The sequence below is a fragment of the Emydura macquarii genome, unplaced genomic scaffold (genome assembly GCF_026122565.2).
Source record: "Emydura macquarii macquarii isolate MOO-44397 ecotype Brisbane River unplaced genomic scaffold, CSIRO-AGI_Emac_v2 contig_2924, whole genome shotgun sequence".
Lineage (NCBI taxonomy): Eukaryota > Metazoa > Chordata > Testudines > Chelidae > Emydura > Emydura macquarii.
In genome coordinates, this window is record NW_027133061.1 from 4,976,314 (window position 1) to 4,989,220 (window position 12,907).

General features: G+C 46.9%; 1 protein-coding gene across 9 annotated transcripts in view; it reads left to right on the top strand.

The window, feature by feature from the left end:
* DEDD (death effector domain containing) overlaps window positions 1-12,181 on the top strand; it is a 36,719-nt gene extending 24,538 nt beyond the window's left edge. For all 9 annotated transcript variants that reach the window (XM_067569681.1, XM_067569684.1, XM_067569687.1 and 6 more), the window contains 3 exons: window positions 4,683-4,790; window positions 7,613-7,759; window positions 10,169-12,181. In XM_067569681.1, the coding sequence (XP_067425782.1) occupies window positions 4,683-4,790; window positions 7,613-7,759; window positions 10,169-10,545 (632 nt within the window). In that variant the 3' untranslated portion in view covers window positions 10,546-12,181. The remainder of the gene's footprint in view (window positions 1-4,682; window positions 4,791-7,612; window positions 7,760-10,168) is intronic.
* Window positions 12,182-12,907: the final 726 nt, after the last annotated feature.

A 12,907-nucleotide genomic window follows, 5' to 3' on the forward strand; every position in this document is an offset into this window, starting at 1 on the left:
AGCCTCCCACACTCCCCCTCTCATTTGCCTTTGAGACTTTCAACTTTGATATTCTTGATTTGGAGCTAAGGAGACTGACCTGGTCTGGTAACTAGGGTGAATCAGAATAGCTCTTCATTCCCATGCAGACTCCTAGAACGTGACACCTGGTTTCTCAATTGCTGTTGAATTGCTCTTGCTGCTGTCTATATTAGTCTCTTAATTTAATCTGATTACTTTTAGCTATGTCATCTTGTAGCACCCTAAATAATCCTACTCCTTCCTTAGTGTATATGCAAGGTTTACCATTAAAAATTGGTGGCATTCAAGTTATCATACTATGGAGTTGTCTTACCTATTTGGCAACTGTAGACAAATGTTGACAATTTAAAGGTATTCACTGTAAATCAGAGTATATTACTTTTCTCTGAGAAGGACACCCATTTGCTCTCTGTTTTACACAAAATTGTGTGATGTGTGTATCAGCTTGTCTTCAAAGTGCTGTTAGCTCAAGATATAATTTGAGTGTTGCCGCTCACCCAACTCCTGCACACACCCACAAATGTCTTGCTTGAGTTGTGTGTTCCTTTAAGCCCTGGCTGGGATGAGAGTTGGAGCTGGAGTGCTGCCGAAGCTAAAGACGAGATGCAGTGACTTGCGTTACAGCTCATCGGATGCCAATCCAATCATTCTGTGTAGTTAAGTGTTTCACAGTGTAGCTGCTCTCACCTGAGGTAGGCTAGCTTGGATGATGTGACTGGAGGATATTAATTCAAGCTAACAGTTGCAGTGAAGACAAACCCTAATAGAAGAGGAGGTTGGGAGGAAAATATATGCCAACTCTCTTGATTTTTCTAAACAATAAAATGTTGGAAATAGTTGTCAGTATAATAGACAGTTGTATGTCCTCAATAATGCAGGGTAAACCTGGAAGTGAATCAGAGAGCTATCTAAAACAAACGAGCAGAGTGTCAACATTTTTTTTTTTTAATTGGTATTTTGCCATGTAGTGTTCTAATGGATTTTTTTTATACAGATAAAAGTAGGTTTTCATTTACTTGGAAAGTGAACAGAACTGCTAAGTTTACTGCACCTTTGGGATGAAGGGATGGCTTTGTGGTCAAGGCACTGAACTGGAACTTGGACATCTAGGTTCTCATCCTGATGGTCATAGACTTCCTCTGTGACAGTGGACAGGTCACTTAATCTGTGCCTCAGTTCTCCATCTGGAAAAATGGGGATAATGCTTTCCTTCCTGTCAAGGGTGTGGTGGTGGTAAACTCCTTTGTGTTTGTGAGGTGCTCCGAGATTGCTGTGATGAGGGACAGAGCCATAGAAAGCCTCTAAGTGGCAAAAAGCTGAATTATATCTTGTGTTTTAGGTCTGGGATCTGCCTTTCCTTTAAGTCAGGAGGGGCTTTGGTGGGAGGGGAAGCAGCTTTCCTCCAGCATGGAGTGCCCTTCAAATGCTGAGACCTGTTAGCCAGAGGATTATGATCGAACCCACAAGCTGGGTCCATAGGCAGCAACCTGGTAGGAATCTTAGAAAGCCGTTGGGGTAGTGCTGGACGTTTCATCAGAGCATTATCCTGGGACTTTCTTGGGGATGGGACCTCCTCATTTGCTTGTGCATCATCCTCTGGCTAGTGAGTGACTGGCAAACTTTTAAGCCCTGACATAAAGGCTCCAGTGAAATGCTGTAGCCCTTGTCTTGCTCTGCCTCCAGGCTCGGGCCAGCCCCCAGGGTAGTTGGGGAGGGAGCACCACACTTCCAGCCCAGTCCCAATCCCATTCAGCCCCCAGTACTGCTCTGCCCCCAGACCCACTCTACCCCCAACCCCGCTCTGCCTCCCACCCTAGTTCTGCCTCTAGCCTTAGCTCCTCCCCCATCCCTAGTTCCATTCCCACCTCTTCCTTCAGCCTAATCTCCACTGCTGTGGAAGAAGCCTTGGCTGTGCAGTAATGGAAGGGGGGCACAGGCAGAGTCTGTTAATGGTAAGGGGATTGCGGCTGGCCTAGACTCATCTTTACTATTTTTCAATCCACTGCTGCATGATTCATAGATTCCAAGGTCAAAAGAGACCATTATGATGATCTAATCTGACCTCCTACATAACACAGGTCATACAACTTCCCCAAAATAATTCCTAGAACAGATCTTGTAGAAAAAACATCCAATCTTGATTTAAAAATTGTCAGTGATGGAGAATCCCACCACAGCCAGTGGTTAATTACTCACTGTTAAAAATGTACACCTTATTTCCAGGCTGAATTTATTTAGCTTCAGTTCCCAGACATTGGATTGTATTATATCTTACTCTGCTAGACTGAAGAGCCCATTATTAAATATTTGTTCCCCATGTAGGTACTTACAGACTATAATCAAGTCACCCCTTAACCTTCTCTTTGTTAAACTAAATAGATTGTGCTCCTTGTGTGTGTCACTATATAAGGCATGTTTCTAATCCTTTAATCATTCTCATGGCTCTTCTCTGAACCTTCTCCAGTTATTCAACATTCTTCTTGAATTGTGGGCACCAGAACTAGACACAGTGTTCCAGTGCCAAATCCAGAGGTAAAATAATCCCTCTGCTTCTACTCGAGATTCCCCAGTTTATGCCTCCCAGGATCTAATTGGCTCTTTTGGCCACACTGTCACACTAGAAGCTCATGCTCAGCTGATTATCCATCATGATCCCAAATCTTTTTCACAGTCCCTGCTCCCCAGGATAGAGTCCCCTATCCTGTAAGTATGGCCTGTGTTCTTTGTTCCCAGATGTATACTTTACATTTAGCCATATTGAAACACACATTGTTTGCTTGCGCCCATTTACCAAGCAATCCAAATCGCTCTGTTTCAGTGACCTGTCCTCTTCTTTATTTACCACTTCTCCAGCTTTTGTGTCATCTGCAATCCTTATAAATGATTTTGTTTTCTTCCAGGTGATTATAAAAATGTTACATACTGTAGGGCCAAGAACTGATCCGTGCAGGACCCCACTGAAACAGGCCCATCTAGTATAACACAGGCCATAAATGTGCTGTTATGGCAAGATCATGCAGCATGTTTAAGTCCTTGGGACTGTCTTGCCTGTGTGATTGGCAAACTGGTAAAACAAAGAAATGCTTTTAGGCAGCATCTTCCATTGGTGTTGGAGAGAGTTTTACAGAGAAGCCGGTTTAAGGTGATCCAAATTCTGAAAACTAATAGCAATTTACAAATAGATGCGCCTTTAATTTTAAAGGATGTAATATACCGGGCCTCACAAAGAGAAATAGGGAAGAGTTTCGTGATTGTTGAGCATGCTTAAGTCTTTCATCTGAGATTTCAGGTTGTAAGGTGGACAAGCCAAATGGCTGGCCAAGTCTGATCTCTGTGGGTAGCCTGGGATATACTGGGTTAAGATACAGAGGGACCACAACTATTAAGTATCTTTAAAATTAAGTAGTAGACTTGGAAATTAATACAAAATTGGGGCAGCAAATGTAGGGAGCGTAAATCAGGGATGAAAGGTTCATTCAGGTGGGCACCTGTGAGTATAGACTGCTGTATTCTATACATACTGCTTTCTAGGCCAGAACAGTTAAGAGCACCGCAAATGAAGGATAATTGGATCATGACCTAAAGCAAGGAAAGCTTTGATCAGTGAGTGATTCCTTGTGAGTATAAGACTGTGGAACCTGGGTGAGATTAAAGTGAGCGTCACTGGTTGAAGCCTTGCACAGAGGTAGGTCATCCGTATACCTTATGACGGTGCTTTTACTCAGACACTGCATTGCCTGGTTACGGTTGTTAACTTTCTAACAAAGGGTTATGCGTATATACGTGTGTGACATGTAATGCCCAGTCAAGTCTGGCCAATTGTTAAGCCCTCTGGCTTCTGATGAGTTGAGAAGATGCAAGTAATAGTGTTGGTAAATCCAAACCAAAGTGTTTCTATAAGTTCTGTTTTACAAAGTCATTGGTATATTCTCACATTTTGAGTATTCAATTTTAAAATATGTTCAGCCAAAGGAAGTCTGATCTTCTTAAAGAACAATTAATAATTCTACCTACTGCAATTCTTGATGTACTGTTAAATTTGAAAATGGGTTGTGCTGCATTTTGTGTTAAGTAATTTCTGTCATTTTGCAAACGTAACTAAATTAAGTAAGTTTGGAAATAAATGTGAGACTGTCACCATCAGGGCTAGAAAACTCTACTTGCTCCTGGAATCTAAGCCATCACCTTTTTTTAGAATCTAAGCTTTAATTAAAACAAACCAAAAAAAATCTAGCCGTTATGGTTGGGAAGAAAACAATTTAAATGTGGATTCGTGCAGAACCATCTTCCTAAGACTGCTGGCAAGTTCACTGCCCCAACTGCTGCTTATAGATTTTTTTCAAGCAGCAAAGTGAAACTAACAGTTCCATTGCTGCTCTTCAGAACCCAGTGGGCAACAGTGAAAGTGACAAGAATGATATAGGTTTCACTATGAAGCATCTTGAGAAGGCACTTCTTGTACTGGAGCTCTTACCCCTGGACCTCCTTTGTGTGAACCCCTCTCTCACTGCAAAATCTTTCATGTTGGCTTGTGGCAGGTAGATGTCAAATTTTTCACACCCTGATTTTGAACAGTTCTGTCTGCCTTCTTGTTAGCATCTGCTATATCAGTAATGGTCACCTCTGCCCTCCTTTAAAAACATTTTTTTTCTCTCTTCCAGTGTGCCCAGACCTCGTAGACAAGTACCTAGAAGAGACATCCATTCGTTACGTGATGCCTCGAGCTCACAGCGACGCAGAGCATGGTCTCACTCACCCCCACAAATCAGGTGAGAGTTCAGTACCGCTGCCAAACACCAGGATTTTGCTGGAATCCTTGGTCTTAAGCAGTTGGACTCTCTCAAAGCTTATGCATCACTGCATTGTAGGGTAAACGTGGATTATTGGAACAGTCCTGTTTTGCCTTTGATCTCCTTGTCTGCCTCCCTTTACTTTCAAGCCATCAACGCCACTAAACTCTGATGTGTTGACGCTGATACATATTTTACTCTGTTTAGAGGTGCTCTAATTTAACCAGAAATTTTGGGTAGGAGTTGCTGGGGAAAATTCTCTGGCCTGTCTCATGCAGGAGACTGAATTAGGTGATCATAACAGTCCTTTCTGGCTTTAAAATCTATTAATGTATAAATGTTTGTAAAGCCAACTGAGAATCTCTGATGAAGGGACTAGGAAAGGAAAGTAGTATTTAGTAGCAGCAGCAGTGCTTTCAGCAAACTGGATTCTTGGACTCCCAAACTGTGGTCTCAGGTTGTCCCAAATGGCTCACTTTTTTGCTGGAAAAGTTCAAACCAGTAATTTCTGGCTCAGAAATGTCACTTGCTGTTACAAGTCCAACTCACAGCTGTGATTTTTAAGGTTTGTTCAGGGTGTTCAGGTTTTCAGCTTGCAGACCACACTCAACTAAAATGGTTCCTTAACTTTTAAAGTGAGTTTATAAAGCTCTTTTTTCTATGGCAGACTGAGTGTTTTCTTCAGCAGGCTGCTAGCTGTTGGAAACACCTACCACACTATAAAAGGCTTCTGCTCTGACACAGCCCTGTATATCCCAGCACGGCTCAGAGGGGAAAAATATTATGACTGAATCTCTGCTTTTAAAATCAAAATCTATTTTGTTACACTATGAAAAGTACTCAGTATGGCTCCATGTTGATTCTTTGTGATTCCAAACCAAATGTTCTCAGTGAACAAGTTGGGGATGGCGGGGAGAACTTCCAACTGTTGGTGTTGCAAACTTCACTTGGAATCTGAAAATCAAGCTTTTTCTTCCTCTGACGTCTTGTCCAGTAATCGATTCTGCATTTAGTCTTGCTCAGCAACCAGATTCTAAAAGGGTGAGCAGGAGTATGAATTCTTATTCTTTTAGGTTTTGATTAAATGAACATTGAGGGCAAAACACCCTTGCTATTAAGCATTGATACAATTGCTTAAAATGAGCAATTTAACACACACAGGAAATGAAATAACAGTGTTTTTAAATAGCCACTTTTGAAAAGATCACACTTGAAAAAGTGTTCCTTGCCTTCCAGAGGTTTAGGTTCCTCTAACTATAGATTTTAGATCAAAATATGCTTTAACCCAGCATAGGAACAATAAAGCAATCCTTGTAGACAGGCTGCATCCAAAATGCGCTTGCTTGCTGCTTTACTGGAGCCTGCTACTAGAGGGTGCTTGTGACACTGCAAAACCAGTGAGGTGGCAACACAGGAAAGGGTCTTGTTCATTGCATCAGTGCAGAGAGATCGACATAGATTAAAAGGCTGCTTGGTGGTGAATAAAATCCTAGCAGGTGTAAAACTGAATTTAAGGAGCTTGATTCTCATCTGGAGGCTTAGGTCAAAATGATCAATTTTTCCTAAAATTTGTAGCACCCCACTTAATAGGTGTCTAACTTTAATCTCACAGGCTGAAATTTTCAAACGTAACTCGGGGCTGAGCATGCTTGTAGAAACACTTTAATGGGGATTTAACTGCAGTAATAACCATGTATTGAATTCAGTGAGCAAAGTCTTAGCCTCAGCTGCCCAGGCCTGTGTCTCTGAAACCCTGTGTCATTTTGTTACAGAGCAGCAGGTTGCTGTGGCAGGTGCCACCTCCCTTGATTAGCAGGAATTACTTTTCTTGTCCTGTTGTGCTCGCTAATGTCTGCATCTGCAGCCGTCCCAGCCTGTGCTGTGATCTTGTCGGAGCTTGCAGACGCTGCAGGATTGGTACAGTGATGTTAAACGTTCAGTAGTCGGTGCTTTTCCCTCAGTGGTTCATGAACCCTAACATGCTGCGAGAAGCATTGTGTTGCTGAAGGAATTTTCTTTGCATGAGATGCCAAACTGAGGTCCTGACCACATGTGGCCATTAAAGATGTTCTAGCACTGTTGGTAAGAGCTGGAATGTTAACCTGGCCAAATTCCACATGTTTTGCTTCCTTAAATTCCTCCTGCAGTTTGAATTGGAGACAGTGTGGGCCCGGAAGTGAAGAATGCTATGGTGGGCAGTGATGTGAGCTATTAAACAGCTACCATGCCCCACCCAAGAGGCAGCTGCATTTAAGTTATGGTTAAAGGTGATCATGGACAGCAAATTAGATTGGAGTTTGCTGTAATAATGGACCAAAAAAGATCAGAGCAAGAAAGTGACTATCAACTCTCAACTGTACCGGAGATACCATCTTTGGTGCTATGTTTCCAGAAAGACGGAGAGAGGCTGGGGAGAGTTAAGAGAAGAGCAGTGAAAATCATCTGGAAGGTAGAGGGATTGGCTTGGGGTGGGCGGTGAGGAGGAGATTGAGTTAAAACACTGGGCGAGGTTGGGGCGTACATCTACTGATCTTTAGAGGATGTGCGCAGGAAGGAGGGAGAGGAATTATCTAGGGTGCTGCAAGGAGCAGGGCTAATTGAAGAACTTCCAGAGGCTGCAATTCCCATCACTGGAGACCTACAACACATCTCCCAGCGACTGGGGAAGGAATACATGGGACACAGGAGGATCCATCGATCCTTACTTTGTATGATATTGTTCTCCCTCCGAGTAGGGATGTGATCCTGGGCTCTGACTGCCTCTGTCTTTCTAACTCCTGGCTCCTCTTTCTCTGCATTAGTGCCTCCCCATCACCCTGTTGTCTGCCGCTCCTCCGCTGGACCTCAGATATGTACCAAGAGGCCTGGCCGTGGACGAGCCCTCCTCAATGGCCAGCATAAGAGGAGGAAGTCAATGACGCCGGATCCTAAAGAGAAACAGACTTGTGGTAAGAGTTTGTGAAGAGCCTCAGTTCCTGGAGGACAGGTCCATTGATGGCTATTAGCCAAGATGGTCAGGGACGCAACCCCATGTCTGGGTATCTCTAAACCTCCAACTGCAAGAAGCGTCGTTGACACTGGGCTAGATGGGCCATTGGTCTGACCCACTCCATCCTTATGTTCTTTTGCCCGTCTGTGGCCGTGGTGGGTTTGTGGGTTATGCACTGCGGTGCTAGGAGAAGCTCATTCTTCCTCCTTCCAGGAACTGATTTTATTTCATATAGTCATCTTGCCTGGGATGGCAAAAAGCTTTGGGTGCCCACTTTACCCAACTCCCAGCAAGGCTCGATGTTTAGGAAACAGAGTTCTGTTGTGTTTTTTTTTGTTTGTTTGTTTTTCTTTTTTACTTCGCATCAGTTTATATTACATACAAAGTTCCTTGAGGTTTGAGGGCAGAATTGAACATGGTGCTGAGGTCTTTAAACATTTTTGGAGCATTTTAATTCATGGATTTTCATCCACCAGCATCTAAAAGATGCAGAAATGCATTAGAACAGCCTTGCGAAATCTGCATTGCTTCAGATCCAGAGTTCTGGCTCAACCTGTTATAAGATTAGCCACAAATTGGGATCCAGGTCTGGGTTCGTAGCCCAACCTAGAGCTGGTCAAAAACTTTGTATTCTGATTTTTTTGGACGGGCAGAGGGGAGTAGCTTGGTGTTTGGCATGGATCTGGGGGTTTTTGCTTTTTTTGGACTAGTGAATTAAATTTTATTCTCTTCCTTGTGTGAAGGGTGGGGCCAACTGATCTTGAGCCTGAGCTTGATAGGTGCTAAGCTATCTTGCAAAGGTTGCATTAGAAGAAAGTAAGAAAAATATCAACAGTCTGATTTAAACAAACAACCCAAACCCATTTTTGTGCGTGCAGCTGGATCATCTGACTACTTGGGGGGAAATGAAACCTCAGACTATTGCTCCCCGCACACACCAATGTAGGTGGAAACAGATTAAGTCCAAAGAGTTAATTTAGTAAAATGAAATATTTCAATTTAATCCCTAGACAAGACAGAATATACCATTGTCCTTTGTGCAGATGTTCACAATTAAAACTCTTGAGGTCATAGGCGCATTATGAGTGTTAGACATAACAGGAGGAGCAGTTACATTGATCGGCAGCTTGAGGTTGTGGAATCCCCCTCCTTGGAGGTTTTTAAGAACAGGTTAGACAAACACTTGTCAGGAATGGTCTCGGTTTACTTGGTCCTGCCTCGTGTTTGTACAGTGTCTAGCACAATAGAGTGCTGATCTGGGTTGGAGTCTAGGAGTGACTGGGATATAAATAATAGAGATGGTGAACATCCATTTCAGATGGCGAATATCTGAATGTGCAGGAAACAACCAGGAAATCACCTTTTGTATAATCACGGTCCCCCAAAAAGGTTTTTTATCTCTGATCTGAATGATTAATCTCTCAAAGGGGTTGAGAAGCAGTTGAGCTCTGCATTGAGATGCTAAATGTTCTGTGATGGGAGTTGGGTCCTGATAGCATGATCAAGAATTAAATGTGTTTGGATGCCATAGCATCAATAGACCTACTTCTGTATTCTGCTTCATCCTGGGAATGACGCAATCTTCTCGGAGATTGGTGAGTTTGGAGGGGCTCAGAGCAGTGAAGTCTGTTGCTTCAGCTTTTCACTAGGGAGTTGGAAAGGCTGGCGTTAATTCATGGAATCATAGAAGATGAGGGTTGGAAGGGACCTCAGGAGGCATCTAGTCCAACCCTCTACTCAAAGCAGGACCAACCTCAGCTAAATCATCCCAGCCAGGGCTTTGTCAAGCCACAGCTTAAAAACCTCTAAAGATGGAGATTCCACCACCTCTCTCGATAACCCATTCCAGTGCTTCACCACCCTCCTAGGGAAAACGTTTTTCCTAATGTCCAACTTAGACCTGCCCCCCTGGAATGTGAGACCATTGCTCCTTGTTCTATTTTCTACTGCCATTGAGAACAGCCTAGCTCCATCCTCCCTGGAACCCCCTTTCAGGTAGTTAAAGGCTGCTATCAAATCCCCCCTCATTCTTCTCTTCTGCAGACTAAACAAGCCTAGTTCTCTCAGCCTCTCCTCGTAAGGCATGTGCTCCAGCCCCCTCATCATTTTTGTTGCCCTCCTCTGGACTCTCTCCAACTTGTCCACATCCTTTTTGTAGTGGGGGGGCCAAAACTGGACACAATACTCCAAATGTGGCCTCACCAGTGCTGCTGTACATCCCTCCCCTTCTCTGTGCCATCTGGACAGGGCAGCTATCCCTTCCCTGGGGCACGGAGCCTTCTGAACCACAGGGCAGAGTGTGGGATCCTTGGGCAGAGGGGCGTGGCAGTGAACGTGCTAACTGTCCTGCCCTGCCTTCTGTCCCCAGATATCCGCCTGCGAGTCCGAGCCGAGTACTGCCAGCACGAGACGGCGCTCCAGGGCAACGTCTTCTCCAACAAGCAGGACCCCCTGGAGCGGCAGTTCGAGCGCTTCAACCAGGCCAACACCATCTTAAAATCCCGGGACCTGGGCTCTATCATCTGTGACATAAAATTCTCAGAGCTCACCTACCTCGACGCCTTCTGGCGCGACTACATAAACGGCTCTTTGCTGGAGGCCCTCAAGGGCGTCTTCATCACGGACTCGCTCAAGCAAGCCGTGGGCCACGAGGCCATCAAGCTGCTGGTCAACGTGGACGAGGAGGATTACGAGGTTGGGCGCCAGAAACTCCTGCGGAACTTGATGCTGCACACGGCCCCTTGACCCTCCCTGGGCTTGGCCTGGGCTGCTCTTTGGGAGCCGAGCGTTTCATTTTCGTTTTTTTAAAAAAGGAAAAAAGATCATTTAAAAAACCCACAGAACTCCCCCCGTCCCTCCCTCCCCCCGCCAACTCCTGCGAAGTGCTGTGAGTGTGGGACCTGTCTGAATGGGAGGAGTGCCAGGCTGCCACGTAAGCAGCTCTCTGGTGGCCCCAGCAAACCAGAGGGCAACTCCCCCTCTGCTCCGGGATCCTGGGCGCAGGCGGCCGAACCACCAGCGGTAGGAGGAAGGGAGAGCTGCTGGCGGAGCGCTGGGTGCTCACGTGTTCTGTCCTATCCATCCCTCTGCCATTTTTTCTTGTGCTGGTTTTTCTTTTATACAGTCTTATTTAACAAAAAACAGGGGGGGGAGGTGCTTTTGTGGCACCAGGCCCTGTCAGTGTGGGGGGGTGGGGACACGGGGCAGAGATGGGCCTGGGAGGTGAGGCTCTTCATTATTCACGTTAATAAAAATGAACCAGTGCAGCAGGAGCCATGTGCGTGTGGAATGAACAACAGCTGGGGGCAGCCGCCTTTATTACCCCAACCCCACCCCTGGAGCCCCGTTCCACCCGTCCACACCAGCATGGTGCTCTTGCAGGCCTCCCCTTTAGCCAGTGCGGGTGTCTTTCCAGCATGGGATGCTGGGAGGGAGACGGGGGGGCCTGGCCTGCAGGCACTGTACATCCCTTGGTAAGACACCACCCGCTGGCTGCAATGACAGAACAGCCCAGCTGCGGGGTGAGAGGAAAGTGTCCGATGGAGAAGCTGGCTCAGCAGCGGGTTTAGGCTGGTTGTAAGCTGAACAGGTCGCCCCCAACTGGCATCTGGCCACAGTGTTTGGGGATGAGGCTGCCAGGCGACTCCAGCTGTGGCACTTGCTGTCTTAGCCCCTGGCACGGCCCTGTGGTATCGTCTGCTCTGCACCTTGGCGGCCTCGTTTCAGGAGTAACATCCGCACCGCTGTAGTCTGTGCTGCTAATCTGCCTCCAGAGGCAAGAGCTACCGGTTAGTCTGTGTGCCTGTCTGCTGTTGGCCAGCCTGTGTCCTTTGTTACCCCCCTTCCCTACAACTCTCCCCACATCCCTGCCAGGCCAGCGTCTGCTTCCGACGCCAGAGAGAAACCTGAGCAAGAACAGCCAGGGTCTGCCTGCCCTGCAGCTGGCACGGGGGCACTTGTCTGCTGCATAGAGCTGGTCCAGCCAAGGCTGCTCTACCAGCGAGCTGTGGGGTGCTGTCAGGCCTGCTGGGAGTTCTGCACTTCGGGGGGTCACACGTTCCTTGTGCATCCGTGATCCCTTTGCTTGGAGGGTGGGAGTGTGTGTGGGCAGGGCTGGCTTTCCAAATGTTCGGGGCAGACTGTCACAGCAGCAGGGCCTGGCAGGGGTGGTGAGTGCCCAGGACTAGCCTGGGCAGAGATGGTGCCTCAATGGTGCCTTCCTCTTTTGCTACCACCATGTTGTCCCCAGCGGTGGTGCTGATTCCTCTGGGCTGTGCAATGGGGCAGCGTGTAGAGCAACCTTTGGCACAGGGCCCCTTCCCACCTGGGAGAAGGTGATTCCTGTTTGATCCTGCCCCATAGCAGAAGACTTGAGTTGAATTCCCCTCCCTTCCCCCAGTGCCCTACAGGCTCCAGCTGGGGGGAGGAATCCAAGCAGGGACCACTCAGGACTATGCTGCCTGTCAGCTCCTTGGTGCTGGGCCTGGTCGGTCGGTCGCTGGCAATGGCTGTCCCAGGAGGAAGGAGTTGCTCCCAGCAGCTGTGACTAGGAGGCACTGTCCTGCATTTGGCCCCCTCTAGTTACAGCACCAGCTCCAGGACCACCCTGTGGTTGTTACTCTGTTTGCACAGCACCTAGCGCCTGGGGCCTCTGGGCGCTGCTGCGGTACAAACAGTCACAGAGCTGGCCCCCAGCTCTCTCCTCCCTTAAGATCCTCACTGCCAAGCAAGAGCCTTGCCCAGCAGAGGGAGTGCAGCTGGACAAAGCAATAGCAGTGGGGCAGCAGGCTGTGCACCTCCCCCAGCGCACGTGGGGCTGGGCTTAGCTGCATATTTTTAAGGTTGGGAGGATTGTTACATTTTGGTAACAGAGGCCTGGGGGCCTGTTCTCCCCCCCCGCCCCTCCTTCCCCATGCTGAGCCTGGGGCAGCCATAACCAGAGCCACTGGGGCCAGACCTGGCAGCTGAAGCCTGAGTGGGTTTGCCAGTGGAAGTGTTCTCTAGGTAACAATCATCCAAGGGCAACGATTCCCTTTTAAGTGGAAAATTCTCTCCCAGCGCAGTTCTTTTCCTTGTAACTCAAACACCCCCAAGCATTGAGGTGCCT